The sequence below is a fragment of the Anabrus simplex genome, chromosome 1 (assembly GCF_040414725.1).
Source record: "Anabrus simplex isolate iqAnaSimp1 chromosome 1, ASM4041472v1, whole genome shotgun sequence".
In the NCBI taxonomy this organism is placed as follows: domain Eukaryota; kingdom Metazoa; phylum Arthropoda; class Insecta; order Orthoptera; family Tettigoniidae; genus Anabrus; species Anabrus simplex.
In genome coordinates this window covers 53,979,102-54,006,265 of record NC_090265.1, presented here as the reverse complement: position 1 = coordinate 54,006,265, position 27,164 = coordinate 53,979,102, and the positions used below count along the sequence as shown (strand labels likewise).

The 27,164-nt window shown below is 39.5% G+C and overlaps 1 protein-coding gene across 1 annotated transcript in view; it reads right to left on the bottom strand.

Annotated features, from left to right (window-relative positions):
* LOC136884051 (carbonic anhydrase 2) overlaps window positions 1–27,164 on the bottom strand; it is a 309,717-nt gene that overhangs the window by 33,451 nt on the left and 249,102 nt on the right. The window contains exons 2-4 of the mRNA XM_068230032.1: window positions 24,256–24,306; window positions 12,617–12,781; window positions 12,299–12,437 (exon numbers count right to left, since the gene is read on the bottom strand). Coding sequence (XP_068086133.1) covers window positions 12,299–12,437; window positions 12,617–12,781; window positions 24,256–24,306 — 355 coding nt within the window. The remainder of the gene's footprint in view (window positions 1–12,298; window positions 12,438–12,616; window positions 12,782–24,255; window positions 24,307–27,164) is intronic.

Genomic DNA, 27,164 nt, shown 5'->3' with positions numbered 1-27,164 from the left:
CACACACCCCCACTGAAAGGGGGCCTTGAATCTCTGGAAATGTTACTATAGAATATCAGGAGGAGATCTTTAACGCAGTAGTTCGTCAATGCTTTCTGCATCCTCGTGTCCGTTGGCCAACCTGTAGCACATCCATCTTTTGGGACAGTTTCTCGTCCCATGTCCTTCCTTCTACCCACTCATCCACCCTGCTGGCTCTTGGTAAAAGGAGATCTCCTTATCGGCAGATACTCAGTCCCTGCATCCGTTAGCTGCTTACCACTCCCGCATATATTGCCTCTCTATACCATGGGGAAGAGAATGTCAGGATTTTCCCTTCTACGAGTCTAGGACCATTAGGCATTTTCTAGGCTCTCCAGTACTTTTAAGGAGGAAATTATTTTTGCTATCATGTTATTCTTAGGGGCTGCCTGGCCGAGGCGGTAAAGGCGTGCTCGGTTTGCCCAGGAAGGACGTGGGTTCGAATCCCTGTCAGGAAGTCGCAAAATTTAAGAAACAAGATTTCCACTTCCGGAGGTGCATATGGTCCTGAGGTTCACTCAGCCTACACCAAAAATGAGTACCAGGTTAATTCCTGGGGACAAAGGCGGCCGGGTGTAGAGCTAACCACTCTACCCCATCACGTGCCGCGGTTAACAATGGTGGAAGCCTTTACCTTCCACTCCTCCAAGGGCCTTCATGGCCTGTACGGAGGTGACTTTGTCTTTGTTTATCATGTTATTCTTAACTGACATTCTTTTTGCTAAATTCTATTTCCTAGCAAGTACCTTCCAACTCTGTTTACTTCCACAATTCTTTCTAACCTGCACCTTCTTGATCTCTTCATTTCTCTGTTATAATATAGTGGGTCTTTATGGTTCCTTACCAAGTTTGACAGTACATCCTGTTTTCACACACCTCAACAGTTGCTTTAAACCCATCCCATATGCTGTTTATATTTTTATTTACCATTTTCAATTGATCATAATTGCTTTTTTAAAAACTCCCCTATGCCTTTCTTATCAACCTTATGGTATTGCCTAAAAGTCCTACTTTTACAACCTTACTTTCTATCACATATTTTAAAAACTATGACAAACACGGCTTTGTGGTCACTTGTCATTTCAGTTTCTCTATAAGGCTCAGGGGCGGTCGTACCTTATGTGCTGAAGTGTTGCAGCACATTGTCTATTTGAAAAATAAATTACTTTAATAATATTATCTACAATCAAGTACAGTGTAATGAAAAAGACGCCAGCCAAAGAATAACAAATCATTCAACTCTCCTCACAACCACATAACTAGTCGTGCGCTCCACGCCGGGCTGGCTGTGCAGATCACAGCTCAGCGTGGCTCAGCGAGAATTTCTAAGCCTTTTGCCAGATAGCAGGAACTCGCCTTTTGCGCATGTGTGCCTAACTTCTTCAATAGGCTGTGGAAACAACAGCCAAGACATCACTTCACAGCAAGTCTTCGTTCCACCACATAGAAGGCAGCACTGGTCACACGAGAATTTTGATCGAAATGAGAACGTGGCAGGTGACTCTGAGGTAGTACTTAAGAGTGGATCGCTCAAAGCATACGGGAAACAAAATGCTGTAGAGAAAGCCATCAGCTGCAGGTCTTTTAATACTCCCAACTTGCCTATTCCATAGCCACATTTGTAAATCGATGAACTATAAAAAATGTACTTTTTATGTTGTCAAAATAAGGGCATGATATTGTGATGTCCTTTAATTACAAAATGTCTAGTTTGTAAATTTCACTAAGTAAACTCGTGTCCTCATCCTGAGGTGGTGCAGCTCTTTTGAGGCACACCCCCAATGGAGGTGAGCTGCATGTACCATTTTGACCACATACCAGCCCTCCTGCCATTCTTAAATTTCTGGCAGTACCGGTAATGGAACCCGGGCCCCCGAGGACGGCAGCTAATAATACTAACCGTTACACTATGGAGGCGGACATAAATTTCACTATTTGCATTATGACGTTGCTGATTTTATTTCAATGATTTTTAAAACGTTGCGAAGTTCTGTTTTTGCGCGCTCACACCAAGTGTTTCTGAGTTTGTGAATGTTTTGTGATTGAAGGTGTTATTGTGTGTTTAATTAGTTTGTTTTAATTAGGTTGTTTGCGTGTTTGTTCAATATGAAAACTCAGTGGAGAGCCTTTAGAAAACCACATATGTTTCTAAATATTTCAATTTACAGCACACAACTGATTTTCTGCACTAGCCGCCACTGATAAGGCTCATCTGATTTTATCAGCACTATGTCAATTTTGAGATGGTCCATAGTGATCCTATTTGAAACTGTTCTTCAACTTCTATTCACCAACTTCATATCCTCAACAAAAAAGTGTTCTACAACTTCACCATATGCATCTGACTTTCGTCTTTTATCTTCAAGATCATGATTAACTTCGGATCTCTCGACTAACTTTGACTTTTATTCTCTCTTCTTTACTTTGATTATATAAGATTTTTCGTCATTGTCTAATTATAACCGCCAGACTATCAACTTTACTTTTATGCAATCTTACGACTTGTTATATAACAATCTGTTGTTTTATCCATTGTACTTATTTTAGCAGCCTTCTAATGTTAATTTTGTTAATACTTCCACTATTGCATCTCATCACATTGTATTTTCAAACCATCATTGTTATTTTTAATGTTATTTCACTTCAAATCTCTTCAAGATTTTATAATTCATTTCATTTCATTTATAACACACGTAGCAAGAAGTCTACTGTTGCAAATACCTCTAACTCATAATATTACAAGCTATCTTTGTCACCGTCAAATGATTTCACTTCTATATGCTTCTTCAACTAGATTATCTACAAACTCACAATTTACAACATTTGAACATCACTTCAAATTTTGAGATGGTCCATAGTGATCCTATTTGAAACTGTTCTTCAACTTCTATTCACCAACTTCATATCCTCAACAAAAAAGTGTTCTACAACTTCACCATATGCATCTGACTTTCGTCTTTTATCTTCAAGATCATGATTAACTTCGGATCTCTCGACTAACTTTGACTTTTATTCTCTCTTCTTTACTTTGATTATATAAGATTTTTCGTCATCGTCTAATTATAACCGCCAGACTATCAACTTTACTTTTATGCAATCTTACGACTTGTTATATAACAATCTGTTGTTTTATCCATTGTACTTATTTTAGCAGCCTTCTAATGTTAATTTTGTTAATACTTCCACTATTGTATCTCATCACATTGTATTTTCAAACCATCATTGTTATTTTTAATGTTCCTTCAATTTCTCCTTACTTCCACAGCCATTTCTAACTCTATTTCTTTCCAATCTGCACCTCCTTCTTAGTCTCTTTATTTCTCTATTATAATAAGGTGGATCTTTACCATTCCTTACCACCCTTAAAGGTACAAACCTGTTTTCGCATTCCTCAACAATTTCTTTAAATCCATCCCATAGTCTGTTTACATTTTTATTCACCATTTTCCACCGATCATAGTTACTTTTTAGAAACTGCCTCATGCCTGCTTTATCAGCCATATGGTACTGCCTAACAGTCCTACTTTTAAGACCTTCCTTTCTATCACATTTATTTTGAACTACGACAAAAACAGCTTCATGATCACTAATACCATCTATTACTTCAGTTTCCCTATAGAGCTCATCTGGTTTTATCAGCACAACATCCAGGATATTTTTCCCTCTGGTTGGTTCCATCACTTTTTCAATCAGCTGTCCTTCCCATATTAACTTATTTGCCATTTGTTGGTCATGCTTCCTGTCGTTCGCATTTCCTTCCCAAGTGACATCTGGCAAATTCAGATCTCCCGCTACAATCACATTTCTTTCCATGTCGTTTCCCACATAGCTGACTATCCTATCAAATAATTCCGAATCCGCGTCAGTGCTACCCTTTCCCGATCTGTTGTGTTTGATCTACTTAAATTTAGCTGATTTACCTGTCTTAACTATTTTTTCAGGTTCTAAACCAACTTTGCACTGTCCTATCCCTTGATAACTATGCATTTCAGATTTTTTTTTTTTTTCATAGTGCTGCTCCATCTTATATTTCTTTTAGGCAATGACAGTACCACATATCAAATATCTTGACCTTTCACCAATTTCTTGAGAGACTATTCTTCTTGAGCTGTCTCTGTAAATAAACATCTTGATGAGCTTCTCCTTTTGTGCCTGTTGGTCTCATCCTTATCCATACTGCAAGGTTAAAGGAACTTGCATCAATCACTTACCGCAGACCAGGGCTAGGGAACCCTGATGCTGCCCCGTATCTGCCCAGGATTGACCCCTCACTACTCTCTGCCTCTGTCTCTGTGGCTATGGTGATGTAAAAATGTTCACGCTGGGTCCGGGTTACCTGTTTTGTCAACAGGAGTGATAGAAATGTTTCTTTGCAAGGCAAAAATGATGCTATGTGGGACAGACTTTGTCCTTTTAAGATGGAACCTTCATTGATTGAAAAGCAAATTCAGGAGAAATATTTTGAAGAATTCCCAGCTTTAAAACAATGTGATTGTCTAATTGTAGCACTGATAGTTACTGTGGAATCCTTAAGCATTTTGACAAGGGATTAGAAGTATTGAAGAAATGTCACCTGAATAATTTTTACGACACCCTTTTCTGTAAATTTTGAGCAGGCTTTAGTGAAATTTTGTAGAAGTGGTAAGTATAGGCACCTGTTTGTGTTGAAAAGTTTTGCTTAATTTTGTCATGATTAAAAGAGTTATTTTGGTATATTTTTTGCTATTTTTATTTTGTTTCATCAATAATTTTGCTAAATGTTATTCAAAATTTTCAGCAATAAAAGTTAGACCAAAAGTTAATTGATAGCATATTTGCAGTAAAACATTGTATTTTATTTTTTACGTATGTACAAAGAACATGAGCATTATTCTTCTGCTGAAAACACACATTACATATTATATCAAAGCATGTATGCTTGGAAAAATATTATCCTGCCACTTTAACAGGTAGGGCCCAGCCCACACATATAATTTAAACATCTGTCTAAAAAGGAGAAAGATGGTGGTGGTGTTGATTTTTGTTTTAAGAGGAAATACAACTAGGTAATCATCCTCTCTATACTATGAGTTCCATGTTACTGGGGGCCAGAGCTGTTTTCCTGTCAGACATTATATTACAATACATTGAAGATGACCTCTCACTAACTTATTAGTATTACTGACTGGGATCCACAAAGCCTTCACTGCAGCTTCTATAAAATGCCCGTATTCTGATATCAGGGAAAGGAAAATGGCAATCACATTAATGTCTTTACCTACTATACATGAACTACCAACTATAGAGATCCCTAAACACTGTATAAGAGGTATCGAGGGGAAGACCAGAAAGGATGGAATTAGAAATGAAGAGAGAAGGAAGAGGACAGGAATCTTGAAACTTCAAGACAGGATAGAAACAACAAATCTAGAATGGTATGGGCACATGATGAAAATGGGAGAAGAGAGGGTGCCAAAAAATGTTTTTTCAGAAAAGTTAACAGGAAAGACCACGAGGAAGACCCCGAAAGAGATGGACAGATTCAGTGTCGGAGTGCATAGAGAAGAGGGAGAAAAACCAGAAGATGTACGTAAACAAAAAAGGAGAAGAGTGATGGAGAGACAAGCAGTGATGGAGGTTTGAGCCAAATGTGCACAATTTTGCAAAAAAAAATTTGCAATTTCATGCTTTGAAAAACAAAAAAAAAAGAAAACATGTGCCTCTAGCAATAAGGTTTCAGTGTGACACAGTTTTGAAAGACAGGTATTTCAATATTCCAGGCAACCTCCTTGAATTTTATAAAAACTTAGAACAAAGAGAGATTCCATACATCCACGCATTAGCGTACAAATTAGTTACAATGTTTAGCTGTACAAACCTTTGCCAACACATTTTTTCAGTCGTGAACCTGAATAAGAGTAAAAGTAGGTCATGTTTGTCCAATGTTACATTGGAAGCAGAATTATGCATTCATTGCTCAATCAATCTTCCCTGATATCACTAAATTGGTGAAATAAAAGAAATGTCAAAAATCGTCCTGAATGCAGAAAAAAGGTTCATGTCAGTTTTAATTTCGTTGTATCGTTAAAAAGGCTGATTTTTGTAATTCTTGAACACATTCTACATCTCATAAAATGTGCTGTCTTTACACCTTACTTCTGTCCATCTCTTTCCCACTCACTCGCTATCTCTCTCTTTTGCAGGCTCATCGTCAGCCCTGATAGCCTGGAGCTGCCATGGGCCAAGTACGATGGCTGCCCATTTGTTATGGCCTGACTTACTGGAACTTCAGTTCAACTTGTGTAGCATCACAAAACTCTGTTGAATTTTAACTGAGCGAGTTGGCTGTACAGTCAGGGGCGCGCAGCTCTGAGCTTGAATTCGGGAGATAGTGAATTCAAACCTGACTGTCGGCAGCCGTAAATATGGTTTTCTGTGGTTTCCCATTTTCACTCCAGGCAAATACTAGGGCTGTACCTTAATTAAGGCCATGGCTGCTTCCTTCGTACTCCTAGCCCTTTCCTATCTCATCGTTGCCATAAGACCTATCTGTGTCGGTACGACATGAAGTAGATTGTTTAAAAAAACTCTGTTGATCCGTTGTACAGTATGCCCTCTGTCCATGCTCCCTCATTCATTTTTCACTTCTTTTGAATAGAATAAGCTTTGCTGAATCCAAGAATATATAATATGTGTGTGTACCTTAACAAAAGTGTATTCTAAGTGGCTGTTTTTAAATGTGGCAGCACTGCTAATATTAAAGTTCCGAAAACAACATTTCTTAATTTTTAGGTACACTCTTCTCAGAAACCATAATAGATGAGCAATCAAACATGATACAATCTTTACACTGCCCAAAAACTATAAGGAAAATTTGCAAAAAGTGTACTTTTCCCTAAAATATAGATTATCATCATCACCATCATCATCCCATGCAGTTTCCAGCTGTTAGCCAGGTCTGCTTGGAACATAAGCCTCTCCATCTCCTCTTGTCTTCCCACTACTTCTCCCTCTTCACTTGCCCAGTTCTCTCATCTTCCACTCCTTTTATCCACCAGTCTCTTGGTCGTTTTCCTGTTGTCTCCATTTTGTGCATCCTCTTGGGTATCCTTTTCTCTGTAATTCTCTTCATGTGACCATAACAACTCAGTCTAGATGCCTCTGTCCTGTTCTGTAGTGGCTCTACATTTACTATATCTCTAAACCTCTCATTTCTCATCTTATCTATTCCCGTCACTCCTGTCCTGCTTCTCAGAAATTTCATTTCACTTGCCTGTATCCCAGTCACAGCTCTCTGCCTCATTACCCAAGTTTCTGCTGCATACGTCAGAATAGGTACATAATACGTCCTGTATATCACTCTTTTGCTTCTCTGTGGGACATCCTTGCTCCAAACCAGGCGTCTGACACTTTTCCGGAATGCTCTTGCTTGTTTTCCACACTCACTTCCACTTTCCTCTATGATACTTCCGTAAGTACTTGAAACTCTGTACTGTCCTAAGCTGTTCCCCCTCAGGCATTATCCCTCTCCTAGGTCTCTCTTTCTTTCCAGTTGTGATCACTATCTCAGTCTTTTTGGCATTAAATTTCATTCAATATTGTTTCACCTAAGCCTCCGTGGCTCAGGTGGCAGCACTCCAGTATCTTACCGCTGGGTTCCGTGGTTCAAATCCTGGTCACTCCATGTGAGATTTGAGCTGGACAAAGCGGAGGCGGGACAGGTTTTTTTCTTCTGGGTACTCCGGTTTTCCCCATAATCTTTCATTCCAGCAATACTCTCCATTAACATTTCATTTCATCTGTCAGTCATTTATCATTGCCCCAGAGGAGTGCGACAGGCTTCGGCAGCCGGCGCATTTCCTATCCTCGCCGCTAGATGGGGGGGCTTCATTCATTCCATTTCTGACCCGGTCAAATGACTGAAAACAGGCTGTGGATTTTCATTTTCATTGTTTCACCTCATCTTCCAATGCATCTAGCTGTTCCTGAATATCCTCTTCCTTTTCTACCCGTACTAACAGGTCATCTGCAAACATCATCACTTTCATTCAAAGCTCAAGATAGTCTGGATTTTTCTTGATCTTGAGATCAGCTGCAATGCATGTGGTGACACCCACTGCACAACCAGTACAGTTGGAGAATGATGCAAGTAGACCTTATATTCGGGTAAATATGGTAGTGTTTTAGAAATGAACCTACAAAATTGGGCCTTAAAACAGACAGGTTTCACATCCTGATGCCCTTCTTCTTCTTCTTCTTCTTCTTCTTCTTCTTCTTCTTCTTCTTCTTCTTCTTCTTCTTCTTCTTCTTCTTCTTCTTCTTTCATTACGGCCTCTGTATTACCACAGTTTGGCTTTTCTCTTCTCCTCCTGCAAACTCTTTATCCTCTCTCTCCTTCTCTCCCATCATTCTGTTGATATTTTCAGTATCCTCTTCTCTTGTCTCTCCTACTGGTCCTTCTCTATCCTATTCCTGTACCTTCCTCTGACATATTGGTTGGTGTATATTTATTTCTGCAGGTCTCTGTCCCTTCCACCTTGATCCCCATCTCAGTCCAGTCCTTTCGGAGTTCAAAAACCCACTTAGTTCCCGTTGTCTCCCATACTCTTCAAGTCATTCTCTCCATATCTATCCTGATCACATGTCCAGAAAATTTTGCTCTTTTGAGTCTTATATCTTTGGAGATTGTCCTCGTGTTTCAGTACAGTTCGTTCCTTGATCTTCGTTCCTATCTTCCACCTCCTCTTTTTGGTCCCAATGCCCTTAATGGTGATACGTTCTTTTAATATTTCTGTACATCTACTAACACAGGCCTCTCGAATTTAAGATGTCATCGAAATGTGTCAAGAATTGATCCTGCTACCTTAAGGGGGGAGATCCAGCTAAGCAAAGGAAAAAGAGTGAGGTTAATATACATTTGATTGTTAAATATGCTACAATTGTTGTTGACAATTGCTGTACATATCCCAGTATTGGCATGCTTCCTGGCAACCAGAAGCAACTTCAATAATGTCAAAATTCTAATAATTTTAAAACAAAATGTTCAAAATTTCCTGCCTATTTAACAGTATATCACTGTTTCCCTTATAGATTCCAAGTTTATAAGAATTTTCGTACTTTTCCTATTTTAAAGTGTGTATCAAACCTCCACCTACAAAATGAACCTCAAGCACTAACTTAGACTGTGATTTAGATATTTTTGTCAAGTTTTTATTCTGAGCACCTGAAAATATGAATATTTTTGTAAATAAATATGTTATATAAAATCTAATTTAAATCCTATTGATCTGAATGAGGTACAGATTGTAGTACAACACTATGGGAGGAAACCCTCAAAAAATCATAATTATCCATGAAACAGTAAGATAGTCATGAAGGAAACCATGATATATTGTCTAAAAGGCGGGAAATTTTGAACATTTTATTTAAAATTGCTAGGAAGCATGCCAATACTGGGGTATGTGCAGTATTTGTCAACAACGTTTGTAGCATATATAACAATCGAATGAATATTGGCCTATTTTCCCCGTGTTAAGCTGGGTCTCCTCCCTTAAGTATTGTATGCTAACACCTATGCAGGAACCTGTTCAATAATGGGAAGATAACAATAAAGTGTACAAATATGGTTCAAAACCAGGAAATTTACAAGGGGAAGCCACAGCTATGGGGTCACCAATTTTGTTCAAATTTTTGGAGGTTGATCTATGTCTGAGAGGGTTTTTGGTCATTGGCTCTTAAAGTACATAACCAGAAAATAGCCCTTTAAGTTGAACAACGTATATACCTGTTTGTAGTCTGCATCTAAGTATCTGTAGCTTTGCTGGTATAGTGATCAATGTCCCATAATTCCACATTGAGCGTGTCTGTTTCAAGACGCACCAGCAACTCATTTTTATTTTCTTCTCCTTTTATCTGTTTTTGTATTTGTCTACTCATACACACCGGGAACTGCGCAGTTAAACTATAAGCTGTGTCATAAACTCGTTTAATTTCACCCTGTTTTGTCACTCACGGCTTGAAAAATCTTTGCTTGTTTCATTTATTTTTATAACGACTTCTGCAGTTGTGATAAAGAAGGAAAGAGAGTGAAACTGTTTATGTTTAACAACAAAAAATCAATTATAAAAGTAAGGACTCATGCAATGAATTGTTTTGAGAAAATTATATTCACTTTAAATTGTACGGGTTTGCTATATCGTTACATGGCAGTTTCATAAATCACCACTTTAATTTGTTGTAGAATACATCACTGCAGGTTAAAATTGTAAGATATAGTGTATGGACACGTTGTAACTCACCGGTGACTAGCCATGGCCTTTCTAAGAATTCAAAGGGTTGAGTCACTTGTTATACCTCTATTCCAATTTGAATGTCATTTCCTGCACAGTTGGGGTTCAGGAGTTCATTATGCCAAACCTTGCAAGTAGCGCAAGTAAATAATTTTTTGAGAAACATTTTTTGGAGAGGCTAGTAGAATGTCTTTCTCTACACTCTTCTGAGATCCAGTTATGTTGCACAGCAGCAGAGTTATAACGTGGGTACTGTGCCTATGTATGATCTTCAATCAATCATCATCACATCATCATCATCATCATCATCATCATCAGTATTGTGCCATGTGTCCCATTATGGTCATGCATTTTCCCTTCATCTCTTCATCGGATATCCTACAGATCTTTTTCCTCTGGGTTGGTATTGAAGAATCTCTTTGGCAATCTACCAGGTTCCATCCTTTGTATACGATGTTTCCAACTTTCCTAAATAACCATAGATGTAGTTAGTTATCGGTTGTACTTTTAGTTATTTTAGCACCTCTTCATTCCTTTTATGGCCCTATTTTGTATACCCTGCTGTACGATGCATGAATGTAATTTCTCGTGCTGTAATTCGAGACAAGTATGGGATCTTAACGTCCATGTCTCACATCCATAGCAAAGTGTTGGTTTAGCTAGGGTATTGTAAAGGCGCAATTGAGTATGTTTCTGAAGAAGTGCTGGTTTCATGAGGTTGCTATTGATGCTTTCATGGCTGTACTTATAGACATGATACTGTATAGGCTTTTGGGCTTATGCCGTGTCAAGGAAATAAGGTAAAATTCTTTATGTTTCGCAGAGAACTGTGCTCTGCGTCATCAGAAGAAAATCTTGACTGTCCACGAGAAAAGCTAAAAGAATTTCACCTTATTTTCTTGACACGGCATAAGCCCAAAAGCCTATACAGTATCATGTTTCATGATGTTGTTTATTATTCCTATAGTTTTTGTGAATTTATTAATTTTTGCTGGTATATCTAATTCTGATTGGTATGATAAGTTGTACGCAAGATAATTGAACATATTTACTCTTTCAAATGTTGTATTATCTAAACATATTTCACTACGAATCAGTTCTCTTCCCTTGAAGGCCATTATTTTTGTCTTTTCTGTTGAAAAAATAATCGTATCCAAATCTGAGGAAACATTTTTTAGATTGAAAACTGATCTTTGTAGGTCATTTTCCATCATAACCAACAATGCAACATCATCAGCATATAATATGGGGTCTAGGTGTCCAAGGTGTCTATTTATTGATATTGATCCATGGCGTCCTTGTTTTCAAGTTTCCATTATTGCATGCATATATATTATAAAAAGTAGAGGGGAGAGTCCGCACCCTTTTCTTACACCACTCGGTCTTTTTTTTGGTTCAGTTTTATGGAAATCAGATTGAATTTGTAGACGTTGTAGATATTGTTAATAATCTGTTGAGAGACATTGTCGTGTTTTAGAATTTCAAGGAATTGTTTTCTGTTTATTCAGTCAAAGGCCTTTTTAAAATCCACAAATGCAAACAAATCATGATGAATTTGCCATTATTGTTAGAATGTGGACAGATTTTCGTTTTGTAATTAGTGGAATATCCAGTTCATATTTTGTAACAAATATTAGTACTTGTCAGTGAATATCAGTGTTCTTTCAAGTCAGTGAAAGATAGAGAAAAATAGAAGGGAGAAGAAAAGAAGTAAAAATGAGTGGCTGGCACTACCTCAAACCCAAGACACCTGCATGGAGGTCAAGTACGTTGACCATTAGACGAGCGGTGCTGCAGATACTTACACCCTTACTGCCAGCAGGTATACAGGCTGTTACATATACACAAGCATCTCATTAAATAAAGGCCAATGGCACAAAACCTCGGGCATGTACTTGTTTATTTTTGATTGGTTTGATCAACATCCCAAAGTTTGAATGAAATCGGTCATCCCATAGCTGTGGCGTCCCCTTTTTGGAAGCTCAGATAAACAGAAACATAAGACCAACCTGTGGTTATTTATGGTACTCTCACTGCCAATAGAGTTGTTGGAGCCCCAGTGAAAGTGCAGCTGAGAGAAGACGTAACGGCCAAGAAGAGGACCTCCTGATATGCAGGCTTCCTCCACCGTTTTCAGTTGAAGCATGACTAAAAGTATTAATGTTTCAGTTATATTGATGTTAAAGGTTGTATATTTGAAAAACTTGCTGATATCCAGCAAACAGAAATGGTAAGAATTAACAGTGAGAAGGAATGACTACTCTACAATTTTTAAGGTAAACAAATTCATAATTTATTTCTCTGTGTTATGCATAATTATAACTTACCAGTGTGACCATTGTTTGTAAGTGTGCTAGAAACCGGAGTTGCATCAAAGCCTTGAAACTTCAGAGCTGGCAGACGGACATGACGAACCAAGTGCTCTTCAATATCAATGGGAGATTGATATTTTCCTGCACAATTGGAGTATTCTTGAGGCCAGTTGGATGGGCCTGAAAAAAAATGTTGTTTAATGATTTTAATTACAGTGTTTTTATCCATTAATTATCACAATTATCTCAAAAATACAATATTTCATACATTTTTAATGGTCAACTTGCTGTTTTTGTTGGCCAAGTTAAATAGTTACATGAGGAAGTAGCACCAATAACGGTCTACTGGTGTTACAAGGGAGGGAATGAAGGAAGCTTTTGGCTGTGGTTTACATGATGGAAAGTTGTGGTGTAATAAGAACAGTGCTGGATGTTTAATATCCTTTAATCTGTCTTCAGAGCAGCCTGAGAGCCAAAATATTTGCCCTGAAAAGTGATTCTGTAACATGCCAATAAATCTTCTGACATTGGTCAGATAGAAGGTTCGATAGAAGGCAGTTCAGGTTTAGGAAAAGTTATTCCACTGAAGCTCAACTTGTAGGATTCCAGCAACATATAGCAGATATCTTGGATTCAGGAGGTCAAATGGACTGTATTGCAATTAACCTGTTTCATTTGATAGGGTACATCATGGGAGACTACTAGCAAAAATTGGTGCTGTTGGACTAGACAAAAGAGTGATTGAATGGGTTGCTATATTTCTTAGAAAATAGATGTCAGAGGCAAGGCTTTATGTGACCCTGTAATAATTAAGAGGGGAATTCATAAAGGCAGTATTATTGGACCTTTATGTTTTCTTACATAAAAATCAGATCAAAAATTAGATGTATGGCTTTTCAGGCGTTTGCTCTATTAACCAGCATTTCGTCTTAGGTCTGACACTAGCTCGTCAGAGTGGGATGTGTCAGACCCTACCCACTTATGCTGGGGTGTATGCAGCTGAAATCATCATCAAAAAGTTATTTCATTCCCACCTGCAATTGAGGTGGGCGGGCCACAGCTAAACTAGTAGCTCTTAGGCCAAGTGGAAAGGAGGAAATTGAGAAAATTACATTATAGCTGTATGTGTCGTACATACCGGAAAAGAAAACTGTAATGGAAGAGGCTCGAGGATACCGTGACAACAAGCCGGGCCCAGGAGCGACCCGCGAAGCACCCCTCCCGGGCAAGACCCCTACAAATACCAGAGGAGATGGGAGGAGAAGTTTATTGACATGACGACGATGTCAGACCTAAGACGAAATGCTGGTTAATAGAGCAAATGCCTGAAAAGCCATACATCTAATTTTTGATCTGATTTTTTATATGCTCTATTGGTGGAAAAATATCTAATTCCCTCCATGGGAATTTAGAATTACCATTTGGAATTGCTATGCGGGCATTAATTCCATTGTGGAGTTTTATCTCCCGTATGCAGTTATCAGACTGTGCCACATAAGAGGCTTCTGATAAGTTCACCTGCATGCATCGTCACACACACTCCTACGCATGTCCACGCATTTTTTCGGCTGGGTGGCGCTCCTTCTTGCTGCGGCTCAGTCGGCCCAAGAATAATCACATGGGCAGACGCCTCGTTGGCTGTCGTCTTCCCTCATCATGCTATCTAACTCCTGTCTAGTTAAGAATGTGGACACTCATTATTCTCCGGCTGAACTTCGCAAATGGCTGTGTGATAACGGTACCCCAGCTTCGGTGGTCCTACGACTTCAAGATGCCTCCTCGGGCCAACCTTCACCGGACATCGTGGTGTTCTTCAGTTCCCCAGCCTTTGCGGCGAGCATCCACCGCTTGGGCTATTTATACCTTTTTTATTCTCACCATACCGCTCTCCCTACTCCGGTCCATATTCTCGAGCAACTCGCCTCTGATCCTGATTTCTCTCTTCAATTTCCCTCCTTGGCACAGCCTCCTACTACCTCCGTTTGTTCTCCCGTGTCCACCACTCCTCCTGTCCCTACTATCGTCACTACCGTCACCACTTCCGTTCCTGCTCCCCCGTCTTCTGTAACTTCCTGTGTTCCGTCCACCTCTTCCTCTACCGTTACTTACAGTCACCCCTCCCCTATCATGTCCACCGCCCCGACCTCCTGCACTTCGACCTTCCCTACCTTTCAATCGTCACCTGCAAATCACCTGGATGGTACTATTGCAGCTCCATCTGTCTCCCAAGGCCCAGATGACCCCTCTACGTCGACTTCTCCGTCGTCCGTCTCACCGAGCTGTGTTGTCCGTGGGATTGCACCCGACGTTTTGGACCAGGATATCCTACGCGAACTACAACAGGAGGGAGTCCCTGTCCGACGGGTATTTCGCATCCTCAACACTGATGGCCCTACGTTTATGGTACGCCTTCGTCTCGCCTCCCTTGCTGATGTCGACCGTCTTCTCACCACCGGCGTCCGTTTTCGAGGCCGCCTTCATCGGGTGGAGCGTTCTCGCTCCGCCCCGCGGCTTGCTGGATCTCCCCGTTTCACGTCTCCTCCTTCTCCTCCGCCCTTGTCGCCACCCATCCCCCCACCGCCCCCCATCCCTCCCCCAGTTCCCCAGTCTCAATTCAGCCTTCCGCCACTCTCAATCCTAGAACTTCTCCGTCTCCTGGCCACTTCCATTACTAATATCACCACTAATCTGTACTATCTTCTTCAATACTACCCAGGTCCCACTTATACCTACTTTTCGAACCCCCTTACTATTCCTCAACAACATCTCTAAATATTTTTGTTTCTTCTCTCTACCACTTTTCACCTCTGTACTGCGCGCCCGAGCTACCTCGCTGTGTCCATACAGTTTTGTCTCTGATGTTGCTGGGGTTCGCTTGGGCGGGGGCCGTGCGGGTCCTCCCTAGGTTCCGCCTTGTTGGTTTGTGGTGCCCCCTCGCCTCTTCCGTAACTCTTCTCTTTATATTGTATGTACGATACATACTCCACTGTGGAATATTTTCTCAAACTTTTTTCCCTACCGAAGGCCGAAGAGCTCCTCGTTGAGCTGATGGCCCGCCCACCCCATGAGGGTGGGAATGAAATAACTTGATGGATTGGATTGGATTCACCTGCATACACCCCAGCATAAGTGGGTGACACTAGACTCGTCAGAGTGGGATGTGTCAGACCTAAGACGAAATGCTGGTTAATAGAGCAAACGCCTGAAAAGCCATACATCTAATTTTTGATCTGATTTTTTGACACTAGACTCGTCAGAGTGGGATGTGTCAGACCTAAGACGAAATGCTGGTTAATAGAGCAAACGCCTGAAAAGCCATACATCTAATTTTTGATCTGATTTTTGATATGCTCTATTGGTGGAAAAATATCTAATTCCCTCCATGGGAATTTAGAATTACCATTTTCTTACATATACGTGTACTAGCAGAAGTACCCGTTCCTCGTACGGGTTATCAGAAACTGGCTTTAGTTACTCATACTATCGGTGTGACTGACTTCTTTAGATATTTATATCACTGGTGTATTTACTTAAGTACGTAGAAATTATTTGTCATGTTTGGAATTATAGTGTAAGTATCTTCTTCTTTTCTTCATGGGGGCCTCTAAATATTAGTTCTTAATTAGCGTTAACCTCTAAGATCTTTTGCTACCATGATTTCCCTTCATTCCCACCTAGATATACATGCTCCCTTCACAAAGCTGCAGCTTTAGTGTAAGTATACTTCCGCTAGATAGTACCACAAATATAAATATTATTGAATGTATTCGTTTGATCTGACATTTCGTAACTATTACAAATGATCAAGGAAATACGTGATGCATAAAAACTACTATATTATCGAGAATTATAATTCTCAGGGCTTGTCACTCATGTCGCACATCATATAATGAATCTGAGTATAAATGTTGAGAAATTTATTCAAGTCATGGGCTCACCATCTTAACAATTGTGTACAGTATATAGGTTGTTTTCATGGTTACAATGATCATTAAAAGTGGACTGAAATATCGACACTAATAACATCAGTGATACTACTACTCCATGATTTGATAGAAAATAGTTTAAACTATAGGTAACAGACTCCACAAAATGCTGAAACCTAAGCCAGTATGTAAAAATGGAGGCCCGTCGGCAACCGCTGGTCGCCGTACTACGGAGATCTCCGGGGTTATTATTTTTATACTTCACTCCCTATCCATTCCCGCCCAAAGGAGTGCTATGAGCGTCTTACCCAATAGTTTATTTTTTCCAGATAATAAGTCATATGTGTATCAATTTTGGCTGGCAGCTATGCCCAAACATACATGCATAATCTAGCTGCTGTAGAATCCTGGAGCTGACGTTCCCATAGTTACGGCAGTTCATCACTTTATCCGATTCCTATAGCAGGGGTAGTGTGGTGCCAATATCTCCGTAATGGTTGGTCTTAGGGCCTTAAAACATGGTTTTCGGGCCCATAGGGCTTACCGAGTTTTGTTCTTTGCGTCAAGAGGATTAAATTGAGCTTTGTCTCATCCTTATATGACAAATTCGATATTTTGCCTATATTAGCCTATAATTTTTATATCTCCCCCCTGTGCCCCCCACCTTGAACTGTTTTGAAAATAAAATACAGCCCATGTTACTCACTTGCAATGTAGCTTTCTATAGGTGAAGTGATTTTTAAAATCGGTTCAGTAGTTTTTGAGTCTATTCGTTACAAACAAACAATTTTTTCCTCTTTATAATATTAGTATAGATAAGTGCTATGAGTAAAGAAGTGGAATCAGAGATAAGGCTTTTTGCAGTTGATGTTATTCTGTATAGAGTAATAAATAAATTAGAAGATTGTGAGCAACTGCAAAATGACCTTGATAATGTTGTGAGTTGGACAGCAGGCAATTGTATGATTATAAACGGGGTTAAAAGTCAGGTTTTGCTTTTCACAAATAGGGAAAGTCCTCTCAGTTTTAATTACTGCGTTGATGGGGTGGAAGTTCCTTTTGGGGATCATTGTAAGTATCTAGATGTTAATATAAGGAAAGATCTTCATTGGAGTAATCACATAAATGGGATTGTAAACAAAGGGTATAGATCTCTGTACATTGTTATGAGAGTGTTTAGGGGTTGTAGTAAGGATGTAAAGGAGAGAGCATACAAGTCTCTGGTAAGACTCCAACTAGAGTATGGGACCCTCATCAGGATTACTTGAATCATGAATTGGAAAAATCCAAGGAAAAGCAGCTCGATTTGTTCTGGGTGATTTCCGACAAAAGAGTAGCGTTACAAAAATGTTGCAAAGTTTGGGCTGGAAAGACTTGGGAGAAAGAAGACGATCTGCTCGACTAAGTGGTATGTAAGTAAAAACAATAAATTTATTATTCCACCTATTCAGTACTCAAATAGCTTACAAAATTAGGATTTATTGATAAATTATTAAAACATGGTACATGTTTCACTCATTTTCTGAGCATCTTCAGCCACTTTAGAAATTTAAGTCTAAATTAGGAATATTGATGTGGTCAACCAAATGTCTCATAAATATACTACCAAGGCTGCATGAAGGAGGTGGCCATCACATATCCTAGACCTAACAGCTATCAATGCTTGGGTCATTTACAATCAAATAACAAGTAGGAAGATAAAGCGAAAGAAGTTCTTCCTCCAGCTGGCAAGTGAACTAACGAGATGAGACAAGCAAAGGGAACAACAACAACAACAACAACAACAACAATATGAGGCTGTAGGACCATGTCTATCTTAAAAGTGGAAGAATTGCTAAATTGGTCTGTGTAAAGACAACAAATCTAGTGATGTCTGCAGAAAGTGCCTCAAAGTATTGTGCAAAAAATGTGCACGAAAAGTAGTTTTGTGTGTAAAATACATTTAGGTTGTTTTTAATTTTCTTAAAGTATTTCTGAAAATTTATAATTGTTGCAATGGGGACGAATGACCAACAAAAGGTGTTCACTTGGTTAATTTTGTGAAAACTCCTTAGAGAAACAGAAACATGATGCAGTTGTTTGTGGAAACACAGTAACAGTCTGGGCATGGCTTGTATTTAGAGCCCCCAAAACTGAGAGATCAATGTCAGAAGATTTATTGGTATGTTACAGAATCATTTTTCAGGGCAAATATTTTGGCTCTCAGGCTTTTCTGAAGACAGCTGAAAGGATATTAAACATACAGCATTGTTCTTATTACACAACAACTTTCCATCATGTAAACCACAGCATTTCCTATGATAGGTCAAAATGACTCCTTACCACTGTTGTATCAATGTAAGATTCTCAGCCATTCTAGTGTTATTAGCCCAATGAAGATTTCTCTTTATATTAATACCTAGGTACTTACAGTAATACCATGGTTATGTGTAAGTAAAACTAGCACCGTGCTTCACAGAAATTTATTGAGTATGGATTTGGCACACTGTGAGGATGTACGTACAGAGGACCTAGCTACCATGTGTGACTATTTCCACAAATGGAGACTCCAGCCAAATCCTACAGCATTCCTCTTGCATAACTTGGAAGCTAATCGGAAGCTACATGTGGTTTTTAACAGAACAGAAGTCTCCTACAACTTCTTCCCAAAATATCTGGGTATCATACTGGATCAATACTTGTCATTCAAACAGCATTGCCTGAATCTGTCAAAGAAGTTGAGTACAAGAGTAAATCCGCTGCATAAACTAGCGGGCAGCAACTGGAGTGCAGATGCAAACACTGTTCGCACTGCTTCACTTTCAATATTAAAAACTTCATATCTGGTCCGTATTGGAAGGAGATAACATACAATAGAGGAAAATTTAATTGATCACCTTTTTTCAATACATTTTTATGAGTTGATGTTACAAGCCACCAGCAAACTCACTTATGTTACTTTATTATCAATACTCTGTGGAGGGACTGCATCCCATGTCAGTTTTTGGATGTCCATGTTTTATTTATCCTAGTGTTTAGCAGTGCTACGCTTGAGACTTTTTAATCATTCCAAAGTGATCAAGTCTTTAAACATTTGTTAATATCCTCACTTTCATTTTATACTTTGACCAACAAGCACATAACTTGTTTATATTCTTTTAAGCATTATATTTTTACCTCATCTTATTAATGTCACTTATTACAGAGGGTTTATTATATGTACTACATACTTTTATATCTTTGTTCATGCAACCTGTTTCAGCGGATGATGGTGTCCATAGACACCGAAACTGGTACTGAATAAAAAATGTTGTGATTATATTAACAACATATTATGTATTGAAAAAAGGTGGATCAATTAAATTTCCCTCTATTGTGTGCTGCTTCACTTTCTCTAGCATACTCGGCTGGCAAGTGCTGCGCTCCTGTGAGGGAAAGCAACGTACATTCAAGCAAGATTGATGTACAGCTCAATGAAACCATGAGAGTTGTTACTGGTACAGTGAGGCCCACTCCTACTCAGTGGCTGCCTGTTTTAGCAAACATTGCTCCTCCCGATCTGAGGATAAAAGGACTGATCTACACTCCCATGAAAAATTCAGTGTAACAGCAGAATGGAGGCAGCAATGAAAACAATGTCCACCCACCAACACCTTTCTGATTCAAGACCCAATGAAGAAAGTGCCAATATGAGTGGTCAAAACTCAACCATTCCAGAATAGGCCATGGCAGGTGCTGATATATGATGAAAAAGTGGGGATATTGTGAAAGTGCTGCATGTGAGTGTGGTGCTGGGAAGCAGATATTGCTTCATGTTGTTTAGAGCTGTACACTGTCAGCATTTAAGGACGGTTTATGGGCTCTGCATGAATTGACACCAAGTGCAGTGTACTGGTTATCAAAGCTGGACATTCTAGTTTAATTATTTCTCTTTTTTAACTTATATGTTCATTGTATATTTTAGCACATAAATGCCATACGATAATAATACTGAGCTCCAGTGGCGTGCACTGAACCCCATCTACCTCAGCAGCACTGGGGTACATTGCTTTGTATTAACATTTTCTTATTATTCCTTAGAACGCTTTTTATAATGTTTAAAAAACTGTGAACATCTAAGCCAAGCCAAGTACAGCTGTCTCGACAATCCGCTCGCACTACCGCAGTTCAGCTTCTCCAGCGAGCTGGGTTTCCTTGCCGGCACGAAAGAGAGCTACCCCAGCAAAATTTAAGTCGCCTGGATGACGAATGCACTTGAAGCTTCCTTGACCTTCCTTGACAGCCCCACCCCGACAGCAGTTTACGGCGACAGGCCAGCTAGCTTAGGTAAGGCTAGTTTTAATACTTGACACTCGAAGTGTTCAACGCCACACGCTAGAGGCTACAAGAAAAATATCAACATGTTAACAGTATAGCCCTTTGCACATCGTCTTGCTAATAAAAATAGAGCCAGTTTCTGAAAACAATTGTAATACAGAAGAATATATTTTATTTTTAGATTTTGAATGTATAAAGTTTTTTCAAGCAATTCATTGATGGCATGTGTAGAATATGTTTTCTGATAGCCACAGAAAAATATTTAGGTTGCCCAGTATGAACACAGAGTTAAGTGGGAAGTAAAATAATGATGTATTTGGTTGTCTGCGTTGGTGGTATATAGTGAATTTTTGTAGTGTTCCTCTTGGATTATAGGTGAAGGTTTCGAGAGTTCTGTGGCATTCTTCATTAATATAACGTGTGTTATATGTCGTGACAAATATTTGCCCTCGTTTGTCGTTGATGTGCTTACACTCAGTAAACGAGTGAAACTATAAAACTTCGGTGACGGTAAAATACCAGTTAAATTTTGCTGATTCAGTTTAGGTTAGGCTTTTTAAGTTAAAAACAAATAGTCCCAGTGTATTTTGGTGAAAACCATGACTGTACTATCATGAAAAGTCACCGGGTGAAACTGTAAGTACATTGTTTAAAATCTGCTATAGATTAAGTTTTGATGGTGCCGTCACTGCCGTGAATATTAATTTGGAAATATGTGCGAGTGTGTGGTTGAAAATATTCTTTAAGACCTTTCTCAGGTAGACCTTTCCACAAAAAATGCAGCCTTATAAAATGGTAATGTTGACTTTACAGAGTGTAATGGTGGCTACGATAACTTACATTTAGAAATCATTTTTGCAGCTGGGGTAACAAATGTGTTCACCACATGCCACTGCTGAGCACTCTTATATTACAAGCCTCATACGTTTAGAAGTAATGGAGTCCCACCTCAGTTTGACAGGCCAACACAGTAATTCAAACTGAGAGGCCTTTTCCTTTTGGTGGAACTTATAACCTGGCTTTTTGCCCCATTTACCATCATACCATTGTCTGCTGTCCATCTAGAAAAATCATGTGGTGTCATTCAGCCTTAAATTTCGGGCAAAACCCAAAATGGACCAGGCGGCTCCATAACCCTTGAAATACAAAGGATTTACTGAAGAAAGTGAGATGGAGAGATCAGATCACAAATGAGGTGTTGATGATGTGAGAACGATGAAATGAAATTTGACAAGGTGGGATAGACTGATAGGACATCCTGAGACACTCAAAACTTGTTCAGTCTGTTTTTGAGGGAAGTGCAGTGGAAAAAAATGGTAGAGGTATATCAAAACATGAATAAGACAAAAAAAAAATTGAAGTAGACGTAGGATGTAGTAGTTGTGTCTGTCTGTTAGGTCATCAGCACAGAGGCTGGTTGGATCCTCAAATAGCACCACCAAAGGCTGTGCAGTTATAGGGAAACTGCAAAAACCAATGGCAGAGCCCAAATGAAGCATACTAGGCAAGATGAGGAGTGAGGTAGTTTGCCATTGCTTTCCTCACTGGACCAGAAGGTGCTACTGCAGCACGACTGATCCTATGAGCAACACCTTTCATAACACTCAGACACTAGTTGTGCCCCAAATGTCATTACTCAGCACCACCCATACCCCAGCAGCTTCCATATTGTCACAGCCATGGATGAGACTAGGACTTTGGTGGAAGCTACACTTTGCTCTGGCCTGTGCCAAGAGACAGATACAAAAATACTGCATCCATCAAGAAATGGCAACAGATGATGTAGTAGTTATGTAGAAATAAAAAAATTAGCACAGAATAAGGAGGCATGGAGGGCTACATCAAACCAGTCTATCAATTGCTAATCCAAACAACAACAAAAACAGCATGGAAGGCACAGTGAAAAGAGGGTGCATCCTCATTTCACTTACATATCAAAATAGAATAGGAATGGACATTTTCTTTGACATCTACCTTTCAAATCATTAGAGCGAACATTTCTCATTGGGGATATTCATAAGTAAAACAAGCACTCTCCTTCACAGAAATTTACTGAGTACTCTTAAGTCTCGTATGTTTGGAAGTAATGGAGTCATATTTCTGTGTGATAGGCCAGACAGAGAAAATTTGATGGGGATCTGTCAATATCATTGAGGTTTGTAGAAGAAAGTAGGACTGGTTGAGTCAGGAAAGAGGATTTATCTGTACATAGCAGAGGAATTAGTGATATTTAGGATACATTGAAAACAAAAGTAATGGAATGCAGTCAAATATAATCACGGAATGCAGAAAATACTAATATAGGAGTGATGTCTTAAAAGAAAGTTGACCGAGTGAGTTGGCCGTGTGGTCAGGGGCACGTGTCTGTGAGCTTTCATCCGGGAGATAGCGGGTTCGAATCCCACTGTCGGCAGCCCTGAAGATGGTTTTCCGTGGTTTCCCATTTTCACACCAGGCAAATGCTGGGGCTGTACCTTAATTAAGGCCACGGCCGCTTCTTTCCAACTCCTAGGCCTTTCCTATCCCACCGTCGCCATAAAACCCATCTGTGTCGGTGCGACGTATAGAAACTAGTAAACAAAGGAAAGTTGATTAATGTTGTTACATAGGTAACTAATGATAGCAGAAGTAAGGAGGATATAAAATGCAGACCAGTACAAGCAAGGACATGCAACTTTCAAATTATTAGAATGAAAATTTCTCATCAGGGGTGTTCATAATTACTTGGGGTTGGCATTTGTATGATGTTTAGCATCATTTTATGGGCAGATGACTTTCCTGATGCCAATTCTGTGTCGAAGGATGAATTCACTACCGGGATTGCATATTTCTGTGGTGATTTGTAGTGTAGTATGTCGTATGCAAATGAAAATGTGTATCACGACGAGCACAAATTCCCAGCCCCCGAGCATGAGGAATTAACTAGACAAAATTAAAAGCCCCAACTCAGTCGAGAATTAAATCCAGGGCTCTACGAACTAAAGGCCAGTACACTGACCATTCAGCCAAGGAACTGGACTAACGAAAATGCTCACATTAAGCAGATACGCAAATTAGAAAGATTTTTTTCTGTGGAGTGTGATTGTATTGAAGTGATACAAGGTCTAATACAGAAAGAAGGAGAATAGAAGCTTTTGAAATCTGGTGTTGCAGAAGAATGTTGAAAGTGAGATGAGTGGATTGGATCACAAATGCAGATTTTCTGGATCAAGTTGTTGTGTGGAGAACGATTTGACCAGAAGAAGACACAGACTGATAGCACACATCTTGAGATACCCAGGACTTATTCAGTTCGCTTTTGATGGAAGTGTAAGTAGCAAAAACATCAGTGGCATGATTATAACAAACAGATTAGAATAGATTTAGGATGGAGTAGTTACGAAGAAATGAAAGATTATTAAAAATAGGCAATTCGTACTTATATGTACTTACCCATACTGCCATCATAGCCAAAATCATGGTGCCCATTCACCAGGCAGCATGCTGCAAAAGAAGAGAAACAATATTAGTAATCAAAATGCACAGAAAATATACTACCTGACAAAAAAAGTTAAGCACCCAGAAGGAGTGGTTGAAAGGGAATGAAACTACATATGCTGAAAGACCATGTGCATTTTATTGAACTGATTACACTATGGGGTGAAAGACAACTCGTTGCTTTACGTCGCACCGACACAGATAGGTCTTATGGCGATGATGGGACAGGAAAGGCCTAGGAATGAGAGGGAAGCGGCCGTGGCCTTAATTGGGGTGAAAGAGACAAGGCCGTTGGCAGTTACAGGTTAAAAGTCAGGTTGTGAGTTTCACAAATAACTTAATGGCAGTTTAACAGACTGTGGAAGCTTCATTTCTTCTTTATAACCTCTTTCTACATTCTGACTGTCTAAAATCTTTGCTAAGTTAATATAAACATTTTGTTACTGTTTATATGCATGCTGTTTAGTAGTAAACCTCGAATAAGCATATTATATAAGCCGGCCCCGCAGCTTAAGGGTGCCTAACATTCCTCCTCGATACAGGTTTAATTCCTGGCCGGGTCAGGGATTTTTTCCTAGATCTGTGGGCTGGTTTGAGCTATACTCAGACTACATGAGAACAACTGAGGAGCTATCTAATGGTGTGATAGCAGCCCCGGTCTAGAAAGTCCAGAATAATGGCCGAGGTGATTTGTCGCACTGCCATTCACGACCTCGTAATCTGTAGGCCTTTGGGCAGAGCAGGCCATAGTCCATGAGGGCTCTCGCTCCATGGGGTTTGTGTGCTTGTTTTTGGTACCAAGTGTTAAATTACTGCTTCATTAATTCATATTTATTTACATTTATTATACTTTTCTTTATAGACAATGTGTTTTAATTAACAGAGTTTTAAATAAATATTTTGTTTAAAATGGCAAAAGAAATCATCCAAAATTTATTATATTTTAACAGATTTTAGTATGAAAGATATTTTTAGCAAATCAAGTAGAAGTAATAGGTTTTTTTCTTCAGTATGCTGAGTCTGCCACATGATCACTAATATTATAATTTTTTGTCAGTGGTAGGGAATCACTCTTGTTAGGTTTAAACATATATATATAGTGGAAACCGGGGCAAGATGACAAATCGACTATAACTTTTGCAGTATTGTGTTCACTAAATTAGCTACCGTGTGACCTTGGGTGCGATATCTCACACGAATAACTTACTTACACATAGAAGGAAATTTCTTTCAGTCTGTGACAGGCAGTGGTAGGGGAGTCCGACTCGTTGGCTGAACGGTCAGCGTACTGGCCTTCGGTTCAGAGGGTCCCGGGTTCGATTCCTGGTCGGGTCAGGGATTTTAACCTTAATTGGTTAATTCCAATGGCACGGGGGCTGGGTGTATGTGTTGTCTTCATCATTTCATCATCATCATCATCATCACCACGACGCGCAGGTCACCTACGGGTGTCAAATAGAAAGACCTGCACCTGGCGAGCCGAACCCGTCCTGGGATATCCCGGCACTAAAAGCCATACGACATTTCATTTTTTTTCAGTGGTAGGGGGTTGTCTGTCTGGCGCTGTCGCACTAAAATATCTGAGGTATGTGCAAGAAGCTTTTACTACTAGTGTGCTGACAGTATGAATTAACCGTCTTATTTTATTTAAATGTCAATGTATTTCCAACTTACTTCAGTGTTAACCGAATCTTGATTGCAAGACGTCTGTCTATTATAAAGGCAAAGCGCTTCCTAAGTAGCCTGGGGCAAGATGACGGGGGCAAGTTGACGAATTCGTCATTATACCCCAAGCCAGGTATAGGCTATACGTAGTCACCCATACCCTTTCGCTAATTACAGAAATACCTAGAAATTATAAACGGAAGACGGATAGACAGGACTGGGATGAAGTAAGCATGATAGCCGCAATGCATGCTTTCAAAGAATCTCAGATGTCTCGCAAAGCAACTATGAGCAACGCCATTGAAAGATTTGAAGCATGTGGAATTGATCTATTCAACCCACAAATATTTGATGAGTAAGATTGCTCCTCAGCAGATTATGAAGAACAGTGAATAAAAGTAACCTACGTTCATCCTCTAAATGAAGACTGGATCAGTATGTGATAACTGTGGCATGAAGACTGCTCAAGTTATGAAGGTAGTGGACGGTTTCTGTGTGATATGTGCTGAGTATATTCCAGTTTAAAACTGTTTTCTTCTGAGTTCTTGTATTCATTATAGTGCACAGTAGTTATTAATTTTAGCAGAACTTATAAAAGTTAATTTTAATTTATTTTAAAGTATTTTAACATTTTTCAAATTTATGTTCTTTAGAAATGCATGTCCTTGTGTAGTACATAATTAAAATTAAGTTACTTCAAGTTTTGATGGCGTGTATAACAAATTTCAGTGAGGTTCCGTGTTGAAACAGTTGAGAAGATTGCTCTTCATCTTACCCCAATAGGTTCGTCAACTTACCCCGGGCACGGGGCAAGAGGACGAATTTACATAATATTAAACTTTACTATTTTATGAAAAAGCTTTTCAAATAAGAACTTTGAAAATTGCAGTACTGTTGCACGAAAAGGTAAGCAGTAATAAGCACGTCATCACAGCCGTAAAACGCGCCATTTTCCGGCGGATTGTCGAAACAAAGCTTATCATCGTCAACTTGCCCCGTTCTCCCCTATATATATTTTCTTTCTGAATCCTTTTACCCTATAGGGTTCGTTTTTATCTCGGACTCAGCGAGGGATCCCACCTCTACCGCCGCAAGACCAGTGTCCTGGACCGTGAAACTTTGGGTCGAGAGACAAAACTGGGAAGGAGGACCAGTACCTCGCCCAGGCGGCCTCACCTGCTATGAGAGGAAGAACGGAA